Source organism: Rattus rattus, chromosome 14 (assembly GCF_011064425.1).
Source record: "Rattus rattus isolate New Zealand chromosome 14, Rrattus_CSIRO_v1, whole genome shotgun sequence".
NCBI classification, from domain to species: domain Eukaryota; kingdom Metazoa; phylum Chordata; class Mammalia; order Rodentia; family Muridae; genus Rattus; species Rattus rattus.
Window position 1 is genome coordinate 25,069,834 of NC_046167.1, and position 23,716 is coordinate 25,093,549.

General features: G+C 40.7%; 1 protein-coding gene across 1 annotated transcript in view; it reads right to left on the reverse strand.

Annotated features, from left to right (window-relative positions):
• Ryr2 (ryanodine receptor 2) overlaps nucleotides 1–23,716 on the reverse strand; it is a 393,422-nt gene that overhangs the window by 108,747 nt on the left and 260,959 nt on the right. The window contains exons 59-67 of the mRNA XM_032885202.1: nucleotides 22,638–22,761; nucleotides 21,654–21,769; nucleotides 19,492–19,556; nucleotides 16,881–17,002; nucleotides 11,778–11,827; nucleotides 5,416–5,476; nucleotides 4,337–4,575; nucleotides 2,564–2,645; nucleotides 1,408–1,538 (exon numbers count right to left, since the gene is read on the reverse strand). Coding sequence (XP_032741093.1) covers nucleotides 1,408–1,538; nucleotides 2,564–2,645; nucleotides 4,337–4,575; nucleotides 5,416–5,476; nucleotides 11,778–11,827; nucleotides 16,881–17,002; nucleotides 19,492–19,556; nucleotides 21,654–21,769; nucleotides 22,638–22,761 — 990 coding nt within the window. The remainder of the gene's footprint in view (nucleotides 1–1,407; nucleotides 1,539–2,563; nucleotides 2,646–4,336; nucleotides 4,576–5,415; nucleotides 5,477–11,777; nucleotides 11,828–16,880; nucleotides 17,003–19,491; nucleotides 19,557–21,653; nucleotides 21,770–22,637; nucleotides 22,762–23,716) is intronic.

Below are 23,716 nucleotides of genomic sequence, written 5' to 3' on the forward strand. Positions count from 1 at the left end.
CAGGTTTTGAAAACATTCTATAATTATTAGAAATCATTCAAAATCAATCGACTGAGAAAAACATTAAACAGAAAAAGTCATTAGAGGGCATCTGTGACATATTTTGCCATGAGAATTGTCTGGACTATTCTAGAGTCTACTAGAAGAATAACTGGAGTTTACTTACTTATCATTCAGCTCAACTTGCAGTCCTATTAATAATTCTAGTAGGCTCTCTATGGTAAATATCTGAACTCAATATCAAGGGAATAAATGTCTTTTTTAGATGGAGTCATGAGAAAATAGGGCTATCTACACAAAAAATGATCAGATTGTCCTGCATGGGGTATCACACATTAATCTGAGGTTCATGATATGACAACCACACACATAGATAGACTCATGAGTCTTAGACAGACACACCTTATATCTAGGTGTAGACTAAAGTTGTTGGCTAGGTTTCTCAGAATCCCAATAATAAACTTTTAAAGTGAAAAATCAGCTAAAGATAAATTTGAAACTCATGAAATGGGACAAGGAAGTTGTCATGTAACATTGACATGAACACTGTGTGTCACATGTGTGAGTATATGCATATACACACAGACATACAGACACACAGACACACAGACACACACACACACACACACACCATATACACAAAACAAATGTTTAAAAACATAAAAACAATGAAGGGTACAAATCTACCAATGAAATAAACAATACCATAACCCTTCCTGACTTATTGTAAGACTACTCAATAAGAAAGCCAATAAAACTACTTTTTTTCATATTTGCTGATTATTTTTCTGCTTTAGTTGAGAATTCATTTTTCTTTGTCTCATTAACTTAAAAGCAATTAAGCTTTTTTCTTTCAGAAGCATTAGAGGAAGTGCACATTAAAATAAGAATGCTGAATAATAATTCTTGAGAACAAAGAGACTGAGAGATCATAACTGAAAAAGGTAATTTAAAAACACTGTATTACAGGAATCCCTCTATTTAGCGTCTATGTCTATTCATTCATGAACAAGCATGGAAATTATTAAAATTATGGGACGTTTAGCCCACATATGCACGGATTGTCTCAAATTATGAACTATCCCATCTGCCAATTATGTTAAGAAATCACCCACATTCTGCCCCTTGCAACCAACTCCTACTCCCCTCCCCCTCCTCTTCCTTCCCCTCCTCCCCCCTCCTCCCCCTCTTCCTCCTCTTCCTTTTCCTCTGAAATCCAGGAAAAGTGGCTCCTCTGGTAACCTGGACTCATGAGCAATCACATTCCAGCCCACTGCTCCTTCAGAAATCAAACTTCTGGATAAATGTTCTCATTACCCCAACAACAAAAAACACTACAGAATAATTTCATATGCATCATGAAGACATGGCTTCATTTCTCAAAAGGCAAGCGTAGTTCTGTGTTACCTGCTCTTTCTCGTGAAGACCTGGTGTTGTAGATAGAGTAAACATTATGTTTGTCCAGGTGGGTTTCTAGAAAGGCGATAGGGAAGGCACCAGCAAAGGCAGCTAGGCATTCTCCGAGTGCAGAACGTTGCCTACGAGTGCAAAAAGTTTGAGTAACTAAAGGAGTAACATTGGGAAGCAGTAAGTTTAACCTACAAGAGGGATATCAATATTGCTACTTTAAAAAATTTAGGAAGAATTCAGAAAATGTCTTTTGAGAATAAAATCAGAATTCTGCTACTACCTCTGCACAGTTAAAACAAAAAGGGAAAATTGAGCTCGTGGGTATTTCATTACGAAAGTTAAGGGTGTAATCTAAACCCATCTTGTGAAAGGGTTTGACAAGTCATAACTCTGTCAGACATGGATGCTTTTAGCTGAGAATCTCTGAAGTCTAGGATTGTTATTAGTTAGGAAAATAGTCAGAAATAGACACCAGAATCGGAGGGTTGAGTGGTGTTGGGTCTTAGTTTACCTGTGGACAGCATTTGGTGAGCCACTTCTGTCTGGAGCGTGAGAAGATGAGCTTCCGGCCCACTTTGTACTTCATTGCGTGCTTATACATGTACACGTGGTTATGTGGGCATGTATGCGCACAACAGGAGACCAGAGGTCAATGCCGAGTCACTTCCTCAGCCACTCTCCATCCTAGTTTTTGAGTCAGGTCTCTCACTGACCCCGGAGTCCACCAGTTCATCTAGACTGCACTCTCAAGCAAGCTCCAAGGAGTCTCTTGCCTCTGTGTCCCCGGCCCTGAGATTACAAGCTACAAGCTGTCCTGTTGGGTTTAGTTGGTTGGTGTGGGTCTGGTCTTCAGCAAGCCTCTCCTCAGTTCTTTGTCTTTCTGATACACAGTAACAATGCTAACAGTCCCTCTCCTAAGACTTACAAGCTCTAAGGTGAAAATGTATATATTATGTTGTTATATAAAAGACAAACTATTAAATTTTATATACCATGCTCCCACTGTGCTTTATAATAATTCTTAAAGATTGTCAAGTTCCTCTTGAGGAACTGAAAAAATTAATCTGCGTTGCTTCAAAAATAAGAAATGTATACAAAATGAAGAGGGTTGAGATGCAGTTGCTGTCAGTACTGGGCTGTTGTTAGCTCTTACCTTTCCACATAGATGCTCTTGCTGGTTCCCAAGGCATACAAGCTGGTCAGAATTCTGTAACAAGACACCTGCACATCCTCCACTGAGAACAGAGAGAGTCTCCATTGAGAAGTAAACACTTGCATAGCACTTGACCCTGAGAATGTGTAGACTCAACCCAGAATTCCTCACTACAGTCAGTAAGCTTGAAACTTTGGAAAATGAAAAATAAGAACACATTTACAAAATAAAACATAAAGGCTTCTTTTCAAAAGTCTCCCCTGCATGAAAGGAGCTCGAGACACTTTAGTGAATGTGTTGTGATCATCCAGAACATTATGAGAAAAATATTTTAATAATCTTTCTCAGTATGTGGAAGGAAAGGACCTGCTCAGGAATATAATAAACCGTGAGACTGTCTGGAGGGGAAAAGAATGACTTTCAGTTTTGGGTCTTCTTCTGGAGAGAAGTAAAGATGTTCTATGTTCTACAGAGCTTTGCATGGAAAAGGTCTCTCAGTGCATACGATGTTGAATATAATAACTGTCTGTTACCATAACTCACAAATATTTCCAAAGATCTGACATTCAAATGTAAATTTCTCCAGGAGATATTTAAAGATTTTTTAATGTTTAAATTATGTATGCATTTATCTGTCTATCTGTGAGCATGGGCATGTCAGTACAGGAACTTGAAGAAGCCAGCTGGATCCTCCTAGCTGGATTTATAGGGGCTTTTAGGCCATCTGAAGTGAATTTTAGGAACCAAAATCTGGTCCTCTGTAAGAACAATATATGCTCCTAATCACTGAGCTATCTTTCCATTTTTCCCTTCCTACAGTATTTGATGATAGGAAAATCAAGCAGAGAATCTAGGAAATGTCTTTAAATCTAGGAAATGTCTTTAAATCATTGAACAAGATAGGATTAAAAGAGAAAGAAACCTACAAAATATGGCTTTCTAAATCTAACACCGCTAAATATACCCTAGTGTGTCAGAAGAAATCATCTTTGACGTAAGACCTATTTCCTTCTGTAGTCTGAGCTACAAGCAGTGTTCCTCCTGGTGAAAATAGGGTTCTATCAATGCTAGAGGAGGAGCCATAGAACAGCACAATGGTTTCACATTGTACTCTCCATCACCTGGGAAACTCAGACTATGAGAGTCCCCGAAGGTATTATCAGCTCCCCCAAAGAGCCTTCCTCATTCCGTGTTCCTGTAAGCAGCCCCAAAAAAGGTCAGGACAGCTCAAGTGTTAATTTCCCACTTTGGTTATTCTGGGGACAAACTTTTTAAAGTTAACTTCGGAGTTCTGGCCCCAAACTAGGTAAGCAAATCTCTCTCGAATCACACAGAGACCTATCCATAGAGCTATTTTTGCTTGGCATAGTCCAACAATCGAGATCATGCTAGGTAGAGATAATATTATTTGTTGGAATAATCTGTGGTGCAGTTAACAGTCTGTGTTGGACTGAGAAATGATTTGAGAACATTTAAGGTGACATGTCCCTATGCTCCAAATCCATTGAAAATGAACACTGGAAAGATGCAATGGAATTCAGGGAATTTGGTGGGACCTAGGCTTCAACAGTGCAGAAGAATCAATCTAAAACTGTGGCTGTATTCTGGGTCCATGAGACAAAGAGATCTCTCTCTCTGTCAAATGGTTTCTATCATCTGTACACCCATCTATGCAATTAAGTAACGATCCAAGCGTCTGCATGCAGAAGCCCATTGGGATGACCCTGATGGTCCTAGTTCAAAAGCCAGCTCCTAAAGACCGGAGTTACATACATATCAGATCTTCTCCAAACTGATGCTGGCCGATGTGCTCAAACAGGGAAGAGAGCATGGGCAGGAGCGCCACGGTGGTATAGTTGATGATCTGAGTCACGCCCTTGGGCTGGCTCCTGGTGTGAGTAAACTGGCCCTGCTTAAGGTTTTCCATCGTCTTTTCCAGATCCTCCGCCGCATTGTCCAGAAAGGCCCTGAGAGCACTTTTCACACTGTCCAGACCCGTCTTCATCACAGTCCTGGGAAGTTAGGAAGGAAGAGATTAGATTTCTGACAGCCACAACCAAAGAAGAAAACCTTGCCTCCCCACCCCTCTCCCTGCCACTATGCTACCTCTCCACTACAGTAGATACCTAGAATACATTCAACTTTTGTATTTTTATTGGCATCATTACTTATGTATAATAATGGTTTCTTTATGATATTTTCACATATGCATATAATATATTTTGGCCATATTCACCTCCAATTAGCCTCTTTCTTGTCTCCCTCCCACTAATCTTTCCCTCTTTCCAGAGAGTTCTATGTCCGCGCGCGCGTGTGTGTGTGTATGTATGTGTGAGTGTGTATATGTATGTGTATATAGTGTGTGTATGTATATGTGTAAGAGTCCTGGGTATGGAGGGTGTGTGTGTGTGTGTGTGTGTGTGTGTGTGTGTGTGTGTGTGTGTGTGTGTGTGAGAGAGAGAGAGAGAGAGAGAGAGAGAGAGAGAGAGAGAGAGAGAGTCTGTATATGGGATGTGTATGACAGTGTGTATATGGTGTGTGTGTGTATGTGTGTGGTGTGAGTGTGTGAGTGGGTATGTGTGGGGGAAGGGGTACTCATACATGATATATTCATAATTGGTAACTCAGTAACAAAATTAGTTGCTAGAGAAATAATAAAAAGATTAAACAACCTCCTTATGCCCCCAGAATCTAAGGACAATTGTATCCACTGTAATTTACAAGGTTTCTTTTCACTTGAACTAAAATATTCATGAAACCACAAAAATAAATAAGGATATGCAGTCCCTTTTAAAACATTCTTATGTGTCATAACTATATTAACTCATTTAGGTAAAAATGTGACTATTTACCTTGCATCCAAAGTCTGACCCAAAATATGAAGACAGTTCACAATTGAGGTGGCATCATTCCCTGAAGGGGAAATAAAACACTGTATAAGTTGCCTTTGGAGTTTCTCAACCTTGTCCTGTCCCATTAACACGTGTGTCACAAATGTCGGTTAATTCACACAGCTCAATCATAACTTAATGAGGAGGACTTTTTGAGGCCTCAAATTTGAAATCATGCAGTTTCTCTGCTTAAGAGTGGTTATGCACATGTAAGTAGACAAGCGGTGAAGCATGTCTTACCAGGTAGCAGACATGCTCCAGCAGCATTCGAAAGCATCGCGCAAACCAGAAGGAACTTTTGCTGAATTCCTCAGATACACTCCTCTCCCCACACTACCTCACTGTAACGCATACGGTATGCAGACTTGAAAGTCAGTGTGTATTCTGAAATGACGTGCGCTAAACCTCTATCCTAACTCTATTTTAATTACTTCAGAAGTCTCTGCTTTCTTATTTTATTCAATGGCCTTGGGGTGACTCAATATGCCTGAATTCCAATGTGGTAAAGTGGAATGATTTATCCAAACTTTGTTGGTCTTTGGCAAAAAAAGGAAGTTGCCTTTAAATGCATTTTTAAAATTAAAACTAGAGGTTACAGAAGCAAAGCAGAACTTAATTGTAAAGACTGATTTCTAAATATCTTTATCATGTACATCTAATTATACATGTGGGGGGAGGGTGCATATGTGAACACAGTAACTGAGGAAAGCAAGCAGGGGCATCAGATCCCCTTGAGCTGAAGTTACAGGCGGTTACTAACTGCCTGATGTGGGTGCTGGGAACAGAACCTAGGTCCTCTGCAAGAGCAGTACTTGCTCTTAATTACTGAGCTGTCTCTCCAGAATTTAAGCCAATAGTCTTTTGCACTACTCAAAACCTAATTCTTAAAAAAAGTCAGAGTCATGCACTTTGACTGCCATTTTGTAAATAAAGTACAAAATTATAAATAACATAAATGGAGTGTGTGTGTGTGTGTGTGTGTGTGTGTGTGTGTGTGTGTGTGTGTGTGTGTGTGTAATGCTTGGAGGTGGGTATTTTTTAAAGTAAACAAATGAAATGACTTTATTAAAAATAATTTGACTACCAAAATATGGTCAAACTATATCAGTCTTTGTTCTATATTTTAATCTAACATGCATGCACACATGCACAAATTCTATGAATCCTTAGGATAATGAGTCATGTTTCAATGTAAGTTTTTTTGTAGCATTTGAATGTTATTTCTTTAAATAACACTTCCTCAAATAGCCCACTTACACATCCATAGACCTGGTTGATCTTCCCAGATCAGGGGCAGGCCAACTTAAATACATCATAAGACAAAGACACTCTCAGTTCTAGATAGTCACTATCCTCAGAGGTGCTTAGGGTTTTAAAGGCATTTCTTTTTCATGGTCTATACCATGACCAACAACCCAAGCACAATCTGGCCCTTTTAGGGATAACATACCCAGATTAATTTTCTGGTATTTCTTGATAGAGGATAGCAGTAATTATTGGAATACCCGAAGCATTTTGAAGGGAGACATCAAAACTGTCAATGTAAGTCTAATCTGCTAACAATCAGGAAGAGATTACAGGTGAAACTTTCTCTGGATTACATCACTTAGCAATTACTTTTGAAACTTATCCAAGTAGAAATTTAAGATCCATGCACTGGTGAAAGCATCTTCAACTGGAAAATAGAAAAACTTGAACAAAACATATAGCTTTCTCTTAAACATCTGATATTTACGCTATGCAACATCCTCCCAGCTAACATTGTAGAGAACTGCAGTGATAGTGATCGTCTGTTCAGGTTTGAGGCCACTGTGGGGATAAACCAAAAGAGGTTTTTGGACGGTACGTTTATCATGTACAAAATGCTGAAAGCCTCCATGTCAAAAGTTTGAGACTTCTCTACTGCCTCGGGTGTATATCTTGGGGAACTGCATGCCTTGCTAAGGAAAACATTTGAGTTATTTAAATAAAGAAAAAAATCCTTACAATTTGAGCACTTACTAATTTGAGCATCTGTTGCTGTCTTCTCTATTGGGGGTCTGTGAGAGTGGGATCTGATTGGGTCTCTCATTCCTTCATTCATATTTTTATAAGGCTGCTATGTGCCAAGCTTTCTGCTTAGCCCTACGGGGACAGATGGCACACAGAAAGGCAGGAGTTTACCACATTTAAGGGAGAACTAAGAAGGTAAGCGTTGGGTGAGGGGACTCTTGATCTCATGGAGCAATGATGGTGCCAAAGCCCCTGAGCACAGATGGACATGACTAACTGCAGAAGGAGAGCGTTCGCCGGGATACTGAGGTAGCACGGCGGGCAAGGAAAGGTGTAATGGTGGGCGTGGACGGAATGGCACACAAGCGAGCCAGCGTAGGGACTTGCATGCTCAGGTTTCTCTACAGAAATGGAAAGCACTGGGCATGCAGGAGCAGGATAAGAGGCTGGTGTCTGAGCAGGACATGGTGGCCTGGGGTTCAAAGTGGGCAGAGGGGATTAAGACAGAATAGCTTCTTTGGTCTTGAGTGGCACAGGTAAAAGTGTTTGTAGGTTGATTTCAGTGTGGTAACAAAATGGAAAATTCTTCATTTCTCTATCTTCACAGCCTGAGAGAATGTCTAGCATACAGCAGAGACACAATGACCATGATGTATTCAATGATGTATTTAAAGGGCTAGATTTTTCTTTTGTGTGTGTGAACAATGCCCTTAACAGACCTAACAGGCACACAGCCATTTGCCACTACCCCTGAGATTGCTCTGCATTCATATTCTGTTCCCTCTACCAATGACTGAAGGATTTAATATGATGGGTAGGCTTGGGAATGCTTTTGCTGCCTTGAGGTTAGCATACAGATTTTATATCTAGCAAAAGTAGAAAGTAATAATGAGATTAAAAACAATATTTCTTTAGCCAACACTGGGTTCTTGGAATGGCAAATGAGATCCCCGTTGCTTGTCAAACTCTGTAAGTACAATTCCAGTCCCAACTGAATTTCCAGAATTCATATATGTATCTACTTAGTATGACTTTGAAATTCACATGGGAAAGCATGGATTTAAGCAGAATGGCATTTTCTTTCTATCCCCACCCCCACATCCCAATATAAAATACTTTGCTTGATTCACCAGGATCCGATGGTGAGAACATCTATCCATGGAACAAGTAACTTTATCATTTTCCCACACAACAAGAGATGCCTTAGGGGCCTCCAGATGAGCAGTTCACGGTGTGAGATCTGCTAGCCAATTCTGTTCTCTGGGTGTTTTCACATAAAGAAAGGACTTTTAAAAGGAAATCGAAGGCACATGCAAATGTGGGTAGCTAACTTCTGGTAATCCTCATGGTTTAGATGTCATAACAATCTTGTGACTACTCAGAAGAATTGTGGATGTGAATTTAAATTTGGCAGATAATACAGACTAAACATCCCCAGTACTAGACCTACTAGACCTACTCATCACTGTGACCCTAACAGCAAGAACTTGGTCTGTTTATTGCTCCCCCTTGGTCTCCAACGCCTAACTATGGAAAGCTAATATGTACCTTTTCATATCTTCAGTTTTGGTACCCATTATCAAATCTGAATCTGTCTCAAGTGGTTCTTAAATAAAGTCCTGAATTATTTTCAAGTATTTTTTATGTTTATATATGTGAGTCATTTGTGTGAGAGTGCCATTAAAGCCCAGAAGTGGGATCTCTTGAAACTGAAGAGGGATCTCTTGATCACAGTCATGACCTGCCCACTGTGGGTATTAGAAACTGAACCAGGGTCCTCTACAAGAGCAGTACATACTGTTAACCATTGATCCACCTTATCTGGCTCCAAATCATGACAGTTTCTCTGAACTAAGACGTGTGTGAGTGTGTGTGTGTGTGTGTGTGTGTGTATTAAATTTGAAAAATAATATCCAAATATATATGAAATAAGGTAAACTACTAAGAACAAGATTACCATGACTATGTGCAAGCATCTACTTATTAACATTTGTTTAGGTCTCTCTAGTAAAACTTGCCTCTCATGCAGTCATGGAACGGGCTATGCGAAGATGTCATGTGCATCTACCTCAAATAGCTACACTTGTACTTTATTTTGTATTTAATCTGATTTACCTAGGTAAGAGCTAATAACTAAGTTTGGATAAACCCAATAGGTAAAATCTAATGGATCAAACTAGAATATGAACACAGCAAGTTCACAGTTCCCACAATGTCTTGATAATTGTTAACTCATATTAGGTTGACTAGGCACCCAAAATCTCTAAGGTTAGTGGTGATTTTAAGCCTACCACAAACACAAAAAAGTCAAGGTTTAGGCATTCAATGTCTCTTTGTCGAAATCATACAGATGGTTAATTCTCAAAAGCAGCATGTACACAGTCAAAGCCCAATGTTCCCTCCTGGTCATCACATGAGTCTAAAGCCAGGCTATATTTGTGCTATGTAAAGTTTGTGTGCTAAGACTTAAAGACTTTATTAACAAGGCAAGTCTGTACACTGTGCAGAGAGTGTCTGATTGTTGAGACATCTTAAGACATTAAGCTTAATATATTTCAAATACAATATCCAAATAGATATTAAGATCACATAAGAAAGAATAATTTACCCCCTGCCTGGGAACTACACACTATATTACACATTTATTGTCAGTTACCCTTAGATGATATACTTGAAGGGAAAATATGAATCTAAATAACAGGCAAAAGGAATTCTTGCTGGTGGAAGATCCATATAGTTAGTATTCCTTTGGGAAAGGTTATCATTATTTTTAAAATGGTATAATGAAAGTTTCTGGAATGTTGGGAACATTGTCTTGGCCTGACTATTGACTAAGTGGGTGTATAATTATGGAAAGTTTCTTATTTTTAAAATGTATGTACTCTGTCATAGATGTCAGATATATATCATAGATTTTCTAAAAAGGGAATTAAATTACACAGAACATAAAAAATAAGAGTATGAAATATGTGGCCAGTTAGAGCTTAACACAGTGTTATGCCTTCAGGTGAGTTTATAAACATTAGCAGTAACAGCTAAGCCTCCCATAAAGGCTATCCATAACTAGACAAGATTCTCTAATGACAAAGTGGGTATCTGAACATGCCCTACCCTGGGAAACTTGAACACAATATGAGAATCTTGACAGAAGAGTTTTCCAATGAATTGTTGTCTATCGATAAGAAGTTAAACAAAAACAGTTAAGCCTAAATCATTCTGAACGCAAGTCCCTGAAAATTTAAAATATCTTAAACAATAACATAAAAACTCAGACAATTTATGTAAAATATGAATTAACTGATAAATAGAAGTGTTCTGAGCCTTCTAGAAAGGAGGACTATCCAGTAGAAAACTAGCTAGTTATACTAAAACCAATCTCTTCCTAATTTTTTAATAAGAATTATTATTTGTGTCTGTGTGTATGTATCTGTCTGTCTTTCTGTAAGACCCTCAGTTTATCCACTGTGACTTTTCCAATAAGGGCTAGTTTTCTAAATCTATAGTCTTTCATAAAACTATAAGTTAAACCGAAAGCATTTCTAGCCATATAACTCAATAAAATATCCCAAAATTATCTTCCAAACATACAGAACAAAGGGCTCAAATTTGCTTTGGCATTTATACAATCGATGAGTGACTAGGTTGTGGCAGCAGCAGCAGATTCCTAAAGTTCCAAGTAGGAAGACCTGCAAGGGTGAGATTGCCACCCTGCATGGCTCTCTGGGAGAAGTGCTCAGGAGAATGACCTTGACCTGCAAGGACCCTGGGACACATCAGAAAAAGGCTGGGTGTGGGGGAGTGATCCACAGATGTCACTGTGACCAAGCAAAGCTCTTGGGCACTATGGTCCCAATTACCAAGCTCCAGTGCTTGGAGTGCAGGAGACAAACATATCTGTAGCTGAGAACACTGAAAATGAGAGGTAAATTCCAAATCAGCTTATTGTTTAATTCCCAGAGAGAGCTGAGCAAAAAATCCAAGGGCCTGGTTTCATTTCTCTCTCAAAATAAAAATACGGTAGAACTTGCCATTTTCAGACTTTTGCTCTTTTAATTAAGTACCCTTTGTTTTTCAGTCATGAATTGGACTGGCTTAGGGAAGTCATCGCCCTCCATTTTGCCATAGGTAATGTCACTTATATACAACCTCCAGGAACTTATCTGGCCTATGATGGCCATGCATGCAGCCGTGCAGTCATGCATCCATGCAACATAACAACACACAACGCAGTGCAAAATTAGCAAAGGAAAGCCCCTGATGGCCATGCTCAGAAATTAGCAAAGGAAAGCCCCTGATGGCCATGCTCAGAAATTCCCCAAGGGTCTCCTTACCAAACAGTGAAATCCTATGCCTGACAAGAACTCCAAGTTTGCAGAACAGGCTGAGGACAAAAGAAAAACAAAAGGAGAAAAAGGGAGGGGTGGGGAAGGTAGAAAAAAGACAGGGGGAGGGGAATTTAAAATAAATTAAATAAGATGAGAAGAAGAAAAATAAATAAAGAAAAACAGAACAGCTGACCTATGAGCCGGAAAGAAAAAGCAAACATGATGTCACGCAGAAAGGGTCGGTTCTCTGAGCGGGATGTGGAGTAAGATAGTAAAGAAAGAATTTCTGCGTCTCTTAACAACATGGTTAAAAAAAGCACATATTATAAGTAAAGAAACAAAACTAAAACAGAAAGCAAAGCTCATTAATACAGAAGCCATCTCTATAAACCTCACAGAGAACGGGACTACAGGAAAACCACACGGGGAGAGCCTCATTTACTAGGCCCCTGGCACCCCTGTTTATTATCATGGGCATTTCTTATGAACAGAAATATGGTACTCTGGGCATAAAGGTTATGATACGTCTTAGTGCCTGCTCCTTTCTCAAGAAAACTGTCTCTTATAAGCTAAACTGGGCTCCTTATGTAAATACCAAGCGTCCTGGATTTTGACTTCATTAATTAGAAACTGAGTCTGACCTGATTATCTGAAGATCAGTCAGAGGAAATGGCAGATGTGGTAACCACAAGGCATCTTAATGATGATGGGTGAGTTGAGTGTCTCTCTTATCTCCCTACCTTGCGGGGGTGGGGAGGTGTCTCAGGAAATTCACAGCAGTTATCAATGGGGCATCCCAAGTAACCACAGCTTATATTCCTGAGTCAGTACCACAGCCCCAAACCCACTACCCTCATGGAGATTCCAGACCTATGAGAATAGACACAGCCTTCCCAGCCCTGTGACCTCCCAAGGGTCTTCCTTGTAGGGACCTCCTTTGCTCGTGTTGATTGTTATACCCCACTTCCTTCTTCCTGTCCCTAACCCTGTCCCCAAGACTTGGATCAGGCTGCACAGACCCCGAGATGTCCTGATGTCCAGCCTTCCAGTGGCCCTGCCATTTCTGATCCTTGCAGAAACCAAGTGTCCAGCTCTGCCATGGCACTTAATCCACCAGATCAGAGTTTCTGTCATCTGACTACCCTCTCTTCTGAGTCCTCCAGGGAACAGGCTGTCAGCAATTCCCAGCACTCTTTCCTGGAGGACTGTAAAGGTTTACCTAGACTGGGTTCCCTTAGTGGGGTCAGCTGGCTCCCTGCTCCCCACTGCCACCCCCAACACCCAAGTCCCCAGCACCAGGGGTACGAAAACACTAGAGACCAACCACACCGGAAAGTACATTTTGATCACGTAGTTCTGTGCTACCTTATACCAACATGGACTAAGTGATTGTTAGAAGTATATTTGTAGATTATTTTTTCATTTGAGACAAGACAGGTTAAACAGCTCAGTCTGGTCTCAGACTAACCAAGGAGTCCAGGCTATCCTTGAACTCATAATTTAACGGGCTTTGCTTCTGAGTGTTGAGATTATAGGCAGGCGCCACCATACCCAGCTTGATTTATTCATTGATGAAAGTTGATTACATAGGGCATTTTGTAACTTTTTCAAGAAATTGTTCATTTGTAAAGGTCTGAGTCAGATTTGAGAACGTCATTTATCAGCGCAAAATATTTCAAAAATAAAAGATCTCTGTATGTAGCTCTTGGGTGTGATATTTGATGTTGATAAGTATACTATTTGTGCTATAATTTTATTTACTAAATTTTAAACAAAAGCAATTCTGACCAAGATCCCTCATCTTCTGAGCTTCACGGTGGCTTCTCTACATGGGTGCAGCCTCACCTTGTTAAAGGGCATTCATCACCACCCTCCAGCATTCGAGTGCAGCATCTGAGCTCCTCTTGGGCTACTGAATTTATAACACTGACTATGTTAACACAGCTACTTCTGATGGATCCACACCTAGTCTGTTAGGGTCTTTTGGAAACAGGAGAGTTCCGTGTCTCCGATTCTGTTCATTCAAGGAGAGTGAGTTAGAGAAAGGTTTTTCTTCCTCATCTTACGGCTCACTAACCACCTAGCATCAGGAAGAGCAGCAGACACCAAAGGCTGATTCTTCCAGGAAGGGAAATTTCCACCTCTTTTGGGGACAGAATTTCTGGGCAAACTATGACCTGTGATTCTTACAAACCACAGTCTATACATTCCCTAACCTACTGCCTGTGTTCCAAATCTTACTTCTTCAGACACGATGATCCTGAATTTAGACACAATAAATGCTTTGGCAAGAATGTTGAGTGCTAGGAAATGAGTATCGAAAATGTCTCACAGAATCATGGGTTTGTAATTGGGGAGAAATTAACTCAGACCCAGGAAACTACTGCTAGGAGTAAAGATTAAATATTAATTTAAATGAACAGTACAGCATTAACAATGTATTTCAGTGTATGCTTGTCTAGTATTAACAGTAAGGTCAGGGTTTGACACTTAATCTCTCTCTCTCTCTCTCTCTGTGTGTGTGTGTGTGTGTGTGTGTGTGTGTGTGTGTGTGTGTGTGTGTGTATCTGTCTGTCTCTGCCGCTCTGTCTCCCTGTGTCTGTCTGTCTCTGTCTGTGTGTGTATCTGTCTGTCTCTGCCGCTCTGTCTCCCTGTGTCTGTCTGTCTCTGTCTGTGTGTGTGTCTGTCTGTCTGTCTGCCTGCCTGCCTGCCTGCCTGTGTGTCCCCGTGTACACAAGCACCCACACAGACACACAAAGTCTAAGTGCTGGAAGTGGTTGGAAGATGTGGATCCCCTGGAGGCAGAGCTGTGCCACCTAATGTGGTTGTACACTGTGTGAGGAAAACAGCTGTTAAAACTGTGTCTACTTCTTACTTGTAGTATAAATACGAAAAGGGAGGTACTTCTACAAGTCAGGCTAATAATATTTTAAATGCATTTTATTAAAGTCATTTCCCTAGGTTAGGTATCTCTAGCCATCATTATTTTTAACTACATAGTGTATTGTATCTATACACGTTAATTTATCATTACCTCATCTATTGGCTTAGGTATGAATTTTCCCTGTAAGATTAACTTCCTATAGCAGACACTAAAGCACCATTATGAAATAATCTACTTCTACTGTGCCTCCATTTGTGTGTGTGTTTGTGTGTGGGCACGTGTGTGCTGAGATCTTTAAAATGCATGTGTTTCTTTTGTGGAAATGCTAATGGGAAAAGTACATCTTACCAGTCCTCTTTCTATTAGGTGCTATTAAATGGAAGATGGCATCACTGAAAACCTATAGTGTTATGTCATTAGCAAGAGTTGTCTGGTGGCCTTCTAGGGCCACACAACTACATCATTGGGTGACAGCGCTAGAAAGCTGTGGTTCTAATTTTTTCTCCATGGGATACAAAATTGCTTATAGACAATAGGCTAGTCTGCTTCAGGGGTACGTAGTTCTATTTCTTTCTAGGTTTATTTAAGTATAATCAGCAAGAAAAACTTGTGTGTACTTAAGAATATACAACTTAGTGTTTTGACAACTGTCTGTTGTGGACATGTAACATTTCCAAGAGTAAGGCTGATATTGACTAACATGTGAAAAATGAAGAAAACCATAGAGTTTGTTTTGGTTTATTTATGTGTCTTTATTGCTTTCTCTTTGTAAATTTTCTCTTGGTTTACACCCACCAAGTGATCCTTAAATCACAGACACCCTTGGGGAACAAGGCTTCTGTTAAAAAACAGCTAAGCGGCCACAGAAAGAGCTGAAGATTCGAGGTTCATCATGCTCTGTGGGTCCTGGTTGCCTCTGGGTTTTCTGGCTGTTTGTGTGTTCTCCAAGTCCACAGAGCCATGGAACTGAAGACATTGATGAGTACTTGTGTGAAATTCTACAAGACTGCCCTTTCCCTTCTTAGGGAATTTGGGGAGGAAGGTCATGCCCAAGTTGGAAGGGGTGCAGTCCCAGAGTGGGGTGCGACTGTGCACTGTCCCCGACCCTGCTGTGCTCACAAGTATGTTTTATCAACCTCACAGGGAGATCAATATTTAAGGAGAGACAGATACTCAGACAGGAAGAGAGGAGAGAGACAGAGACAGAGAGACAGAGACACGAAAGAGAAAGTGACAGACAGACAGACAGACAGACAGATACAGTGTCTATATGTGCAGTGGGGATTGGGTAATAGAAGTTAAATGAGCTGGACATTTCAGCCAGTTCCACTCTCTCATATTATTCAAGCCTGAACTCTTCAGTCCTCTCCACCACTGATGATGGTGCCCCAGTTCCAGGAACTCACTCTCTCTCTGACATGGCAGGAAAGTCAAGGCCAAGAGAAGCCAGGGCTCTTCATACGGTGTTTACTCTCTTTGTGAGAATATTGCTCAGATGCATTTCAAAAGCTTGGGATGGCTGTGAGCAGTGTGGTGCCTGAGATCTTCATGGCCATCCATCTTTGTGTGGACTGAGTTCTAACAGAGTTTTAAGAAAATACACCCCAGAAATGCAGAAGACCTTCATATTGAAAAAAACTATAAAGAATATGTCAACTTTAAACCAAATAAGGCATTTCTAAGATGCCAGGTCAAAAGGCACAGAAAATACCAGAAAAGAATGTTTTGTTTTGTTGTATTTCATCCCATTACCATGATGCAGTTTAAAATTTTTTTAAATTAAAAGGGTCTAAGTAGGGCATTGCTTTCTTTAAAAAGCTGTCAAATATTAGATTGTCAAGAAAAATTCAAAAAAATAATGTTCATAAAACGTTCTGAAAATTTTTTCATAAATACCAGCCTGGAGATTCCTCTCCAGCCTTCTGGAGACTCTGGCTGTTATTTTGATTGGTTTATGCTGATGACTGGAGATTGCACCCTAACTATTTTGTCTTGAATGGTATTTTATTTCTTTTGTTACCGATTCCTTTAAATGGCAAAAATAAAGACCTGTCTCTAACACATACACGTTAACTTGCAGAGCCTCTGTGCACCTAGTGTTAGGCTCGGGGGAGAGAGGAGGAGACCCTTCTCCTCTACTCTAGGACCTGTGGTTGGTTCTCTGACCCAAATGTAAACATAAAGAAAAAAATCAAATATAAAGCTTTGAGGCCATCACTCTTTACCTTGTAACCATCTCCTTCTCCTTGTTGGACGCATGTCCTCCGGTGCAGAGAGGCCTGCTTGCAGCAGACAAGAAGTACAGGCGATGGTTTTTGAAATACTGATCAATTAAAGGAAGAACAACCTGAGAGGAAGAGAAAATAGATCTATGGAGTGGAGTATGATAGGAAGAAAAACCAAAACTCAGACAATACTACACCCATGCTGATTCAGTAGGTACATCTAGATCCCTTCTGTCAGCTCCATCCCATGCATGGGTGCATATGTGTATGTATGCATGTGTATATATATGCATGTATGCCTACATGTATGTATACATGTGCACATGTGTGTATATATGCATTTGCACATGTGTGTATGTAAACATGTGTGCATGTATGCATGTGCACATGTGTGTATACATGAATTTGCATAAGTATGTATGCATGCAGTGCACATGTGTGTATGTATGCATGTGTGGTATATATACATGTGCACAAGTGTATGTGTATGCATGTGGGCATGTGTGTATGTTTGTATGTGTGCATGTGTATGAGCATGTAGTGGGAGATGGAGTAGGATGTGCTGGGAGTTATTAGGAACAGCAATTTTCAATAGTTCAGAATTATTCTCCTTATTTTCTCAATATGAGACATATATGATAGTGTTCATAAAATGCAGTGCAGTGGCCAATGGGCTGTCAAGTTTCCTGGATTACCACACGCTGAGTTGCTATTATGTGTGAGAACTGCCAAGGGTGTGGTATTGGCCCGTCGTTTGTCCTACTGTCTACTGTGTGTGGCTGGTTGCCCCATCACTTATGCTTTGTAGATGTTGAATGGAAAATGAACATCCATTCAAAACCACACAATGGTATGTTTCTTTGCAAAGTCAAAGTCAATGCTATGTTCAAGTTTAGCCCCGCCCCCCTGGGTTGACTCTCTTCTACTCAGTGTATTTGTCTACATGTCTTGGTACATGCAATTTCCTGTCTGTGACAGGTACTTCTGACTCTTCACATTCCTTACCAGAAGGCCTCAGCTCAGGGGTGCTCCATTGGGTGGGTGACCTTTACTGACCTCATTAGAGAAAAATCTTATGTTCTATGCCCCTCCAAGGCATTTGTATATATAATTTTGGATAGAATAACTCTCTCTCTCTCTCTCTCTCTTTTTCTCTCTCTGCCTTTTAGGCAAAAGAAAGCAAGAAACAAAGTTGTATTTTTAGATCCATATAGTTACTTTCTGATCTCCTAAATTGGTACTTACTTTATTTTGCTGGATAATAGTGTTTTTCTCCTACCTTGCAGCATAAAACAGTTATGCTGAATGACTAAACAATTTATACAATATCACTCTCTTGAAAGTCTTTCTAAGAGCCTGAATATACTGGCTGGCAGATAGTAGAGATTTGATCAAAACAAAAGATGAAATTAAGCCACATTAAACATCTATCAGCAGCAACTAGGAGTGTTGGGTAAGTAGGCAGTTTAAAGGTGTATTCATGACACGAATATACATCATTCTGATAACTAGGTACCAAGAGGAGATTGAAAAAATGTAGTGGTTGGAAATGACTGATGTATTTCTCTAGCAGTCATCTTTCTCTCTATCTATCCTGTCAATATACCATCTATCTATCTATCACTAACAATGTCCATCCAGGCATAAACCACATCTTTGTATGGCTGTAAGAAACTCTGAGTGGAAAGAAAAGACAAGACATCCAGTGAAATGTGTAATTCTGAAAATATAACCGAAGGTTGTTAATCATTCAGAGAGCATGCCACTTGAAAAATCTATCAAGCGTGGTGCTTATAGAAATTATCTGAACTATCGCCAATGCCAGTAGAAAACTGCCAATAACAGTAAGCCTCCAACCTAACTGCAAGGCGATGTTAGGATACAGACACTTGCATAAGGGCGAGAGTAATGTATCTGTGTCAGTCCCCAGGCCAGGCTACTTCCTGACACACCTAAGGAAGTAAGTGATCCTAGTGGCTGACTGATTGGTCAAAGGAAGCGATGACTTCCACAGCAATATGGAGAGCCCTTAACAAGTTCCTATGAAATAGGATCGATTAGAATGAAGGCTATGCTCTTCCTACGAACAATTTATCCTCCAAGCCTCAGCTTGTGAAAGAGCAAGACTGAGAACTGCCACAACACAGAATTTATGACCAGAGTAACGTGTGCATGTGTGTGCGTGTGCGTGTGCCTGCATGCGTGTGTGTGTGTGTGTGTGTGTGTGTGTCTGTGTGTGTCCGCTCATTCATATGTAGCTAAGCTCATTAGCTAACAAAAAATGTACAAAATGTTAAGAAATTGAGATCCTCTACTTCCCACAAGAGAGCCATCGGAATTAGAGCTTATTCTCTTTTTTTTTTGGCATAACTAAATGGTGTGAGGAACGTGTTGGGGAGAGCGGAGTGAGCGTGAGGTAAGTACTGACTGAGAACACCACAGACAGACCTGTGACATGTTAGTCATGCAGGCATTTCTGAGCCAGAGAGTGTGTACTTGTACTGAGAGGAGCATTTATAGACAAGTGTATTCTAGAAGGTAGTGACGATCTGATGGGTCTATTTTGTAAATACACAACTGAAGCAGAAACAAGGTGCGTCGTATACTGTACTTTGGCGAAGAACTTGATCTCTTGCTCGTACGGGAAATGCTCTCCTTTGCTTCTGCTGCCACCGTCTGTGGACAGAAAAAGGGGTTGTGGTCTGTGTTGCACTTCCAGCACTTTAAGAGATGTCTCCAAAACACAGTTAAAATGCCTTCCTACATGTATCATCCCGACAAACTGAATAGAAAATGCCAAAGCATTACGGGTTAAATTCAGCAACATGGTGAAATATACAAGTTCTTTAAAGGAACAGTCATGCACAAATTAGACAGTTGCTATGGCCAACTCGTTTGGAGAGTTATAAGTACAAAAACACCGTGGATGTGTGTGCCAGTTAGTGTTCTCCGTCAACCTGACACAGCCAAGGGTCCCTGGGAAGGGAGTTTCAACTGAACAATTGTCTAGATCAAGTTGGCCTGTGAGCATGTCTGTGGAGGACTGACAAAAGGGGATTTGCTATGAGAAACGAAACCACTTTCAGTTCCCCCAAAGGTTTACAGTGTAAATACACAGGTCAGCCTTAGCATACTGGCTTGGAAGGCGGTCTCCATAACCCTTTTGCATGCACACAGAAGAGGTCTGTGCACGCATACACAGGAGAGGTAGTAACAGTCTAAGCAGCCCTGTCAATATGCAGGACTTTGTGTGGAACTAAAAGGTTCAGAGGTGAGTGTAAAGATCCAAATTTTATAAAGCTCCAAACGACTTGTGCTAGGAAAAAAAACCCTTTGCCATTAGAAATAGGAATTATGATATATGATTTAGCAAATCTTAGGTAAAAATTCAGTAAATTCTTTGGAAGACAGGTGATATTTTATGATATCAAAACAAAAAATGAATTTTTGGGGGTTTTGGGGGGTTGCTTGTTTTTTATATTTTAATCCCTCCCCTCCCCCCAACTTCCCACCCCTTCCCTGAGGATAGAACAAAGAATCCACCAAGTGCTCTACCAGTAGGTAGCATCTCTAGCCCTCTACCTGGTGTGTGTGTGTGTGTGTGTGTGTGTGTGTGTGTGTGTGTGTGTGTGTGTGTGTGTTGTTGTTGTTGTTTTGTTTTTTGTTTTGTTTGAGGCTAGCTTTCAAGACGTTATTCAGGCTGGCCTTAACCTCACTCTGTAGCCCAGGTTAGCCTTGAACTTGCAATCTTTCTGCCTCAGCTTCCCATGTAGCTGCCATTTCAAGGCCTGCACCTCCAATCTGCTAGCTTATAGATATCTTTTAAGGGACTTCCTTGTGTTGAAATATATCAAGATAGTGTTGTGCATAACCAGAACAGCAATATTTCAGGAAGAAATATCCCTTTCCACATTAAATATGTTAAGAAATATGGGAACAGAACCACAGCAACAGAAATGAAGCTGGAATAGAAATAAAGGAAGGAAGGAAGGAAGGAAGGGAAGGAGGGAGGGAGGGAGGGAGGAGGGAGGGGGAGGGAGGGAGGGAGGGAGGGGAAGGAAAGGGAAGAAGGGAAGAAGGGAAGAAAAGAAAAGGGAAGGAGAGAGGAAGGGAAGGAGGAAATGTGAAGAGTAACTGCTAATGCCCTAGGCTACAGTTCTTTCTACCCCTGTGAAACTACCATGCAGTGGCATGAAAAGGCCCTGTGAGGAAACTCTCATCACCAGAGTGTCAAATTTTCAGTATTTTTACACAGGTGTCATCACGGGCCTTTAATACCAACACTCAGGAGGCAGAAGCAGGCACATATACCTCTTTAAATCCAAGACCAGCCTATTTGATATAGTAAAGTAGTGAGCCCCTACCTCAAAAACAAAGCAAACGAAAAACAACAACAACAACAAAAGCCCAAGAAGCTCAAATATGAACCATCTTTAACCTGGCCGCTGAAGATACATGGTTCAGAAAAAAAGAGTCATTTTGTGCCAGAAAGCCATTACTAACATATTGTAGGGGAAATATTGGCAACAATCAAACTTCTGTGAGTGTGTAAGTCATGCATGTGCGCTCATACGACACTGTGTGGATGTTTTAAAGTTCTCAAATTTGACCCACTCGCTAGCAACTTGTTGTTGTGGGCTGTTACATACTCCTGGGTGTTAGCTCTCCTTTCTATTGAGATGGACATTGTGTGGGAGCAATCCCTTCCTCTATGCTGTGGACGCTCTGGGAATAGCAAGAGCTGAATGAGGAGCAGCAAGACCAGCTACGTACCAAACTCCAGGATGTACTGATGGGCCTCGTCCACATATCGGATCAGCTGCTGCAGGAAACTGTAGGCAAATCGCTTCTCAATGGAAGGTGTGTCCAGATCCAGGTCCTTGAACCCTCTGGAACAGCAAAAGTAAATAAAGGAGTGTGTGTGTGTGTGTGTGTGTGTGTGTGTGTGTGTGTGTGTGTGTGTGTGTGTGTGTGTGAGATAGAGAGCGAGATCTCCGAAGATAAAATTTTACTTTAAAAGCTACACATAAAATTGAATATAATAATATTCTAACCACTTATGAGTAAAGGGGGTTTACCTAAATGGAATATTTGCTTCTAGTATGAAACTAAAGCAAACAATCCCCAAAAAGTGTCTAAAGTGTTGCATTAGAGTTTGCTGAAATACCGGAAGGCAGCTGAATGAAAGCAAAAGGAACTAACGGAACTAACAGCTAAGGACGCTGTGTCTCCGGCATGGGTTGGGATGGTTAAACTTGACGCAACTTAGAATTCTTTGTGAGAGGAGCCTCAGTGAAGGACTGTCTAGGCCAGGCTGACCTGTGGGCATGTGTTTGGGAGACGGCCTTGGTTGTCCTAAGGGGTGTAAGAAAACGAAAGCCTGAAAATAAATAGCATTGCTCTCTGGCTGTGTAAAGGGAGAGGCTCTTTTGGGCCCTAATCACGTGTGCATTCATTATGCTCTGCTCTCCATGGTGTTGGAACAAAGAGCTTCAACCTCCTGCCACTGACTTCTCTAAAGATGGACTGCAACCTAGAATTGGGAGATCAAATGAATCCTCTCTCCTTTAGGCTGCTTCTGTTGGGTGCTTTACCACAGCAACAGAAGGGGAAGCAAGAACCTGTACTTTGAATGTACTAACCAGCCCCACCCCCACCCCTAGCCCCACCCCCAGGGTTTAATCAGACCATTGAGCTCATTTTCAGTCGGAATCCCAGTGGTTACTTGGAAAAAACATGAAATGGGTATCCACTTGCCTGGATACAGCATAACCACTGATCTGTAGGAACTTGAAGATGTCCTGGGCCTTTTCTCTGTCCTTGGCTTTCTCCTTGGCTGTCAGTGTGTCATAGGGCACTAGCAGGGGGTGGTTTCCTCCTCCTGAGAGAAAGAGAGGGAGATAGAGAGAGAGAGATCAGCAAGAAAGGAAAAAAAAAAAAAAGAACCATACCACACACTCTGAGATGGCACCCAGACAATGCCTTGAGCCTTGCAACCAGCATCTCCAGCCTAAAAAATGCATGTTTTTGAAATATCAAGTGCTGTTTATATCTGCTGTCACCATGGAAAGAAAAAAGTCAAGGGGGTTCTTTTGTTAGACAGAGCCTTAAAGTTGAGGCACGGTAATAGTCAATAAAGCAGGCATAACTGAGGAGAGATGTTAAAGGGGTTTTTAAGGTAATGCTTCGTTTTTCTATTCCAAGGAAAAAAGAAAGGAAAAAAATCTCTTCATTACAGAATTCTTGTGGCACCTACTAGATCATAGTATGCATATAAATACATACAAAATTGCATGCTAAGCTAAAAGCTGATTACTATCATGTTTCTAATATTTGAAAAATTAAAAGCTTTCAGCCAGTAGCTTCTAGCAATCACCTGGATATCATTTAGAACATTCATATTATATTATATATAATATTACATATTATAGAATATGGATATTATAGAAAATAGGTTTATGAGATTTTAAAACTCATAAGAATCTTTCAGGCATGGGAGTACATACTTACATTACAGCACCTGGGAGGTGGAGACAGGAGGATGAGGAGTTGGAGTCCATCCTCAGCTATATTTCAAGTTCAAGCTCCCCTGTGCTACATGGGATTTTGTCATATTAACAAAGTAAAATAAATCATAAGTAGGGGAGAGAGCCCCTCTGAATAGCAGGAATCCACCTCGCTCTGGCTCACGGGATGTGTAGGTATGAGTGTGTTATGTGGGAAGAAAGATATGTGGCTTAACAGAGAGTCCAGGGAATAAACAAGAGTTCCCAGGATGCTACCCGAAATACACCAATGCTTGCTCTGACTTGTGAGCTTGTTCACATCAAAGTGGA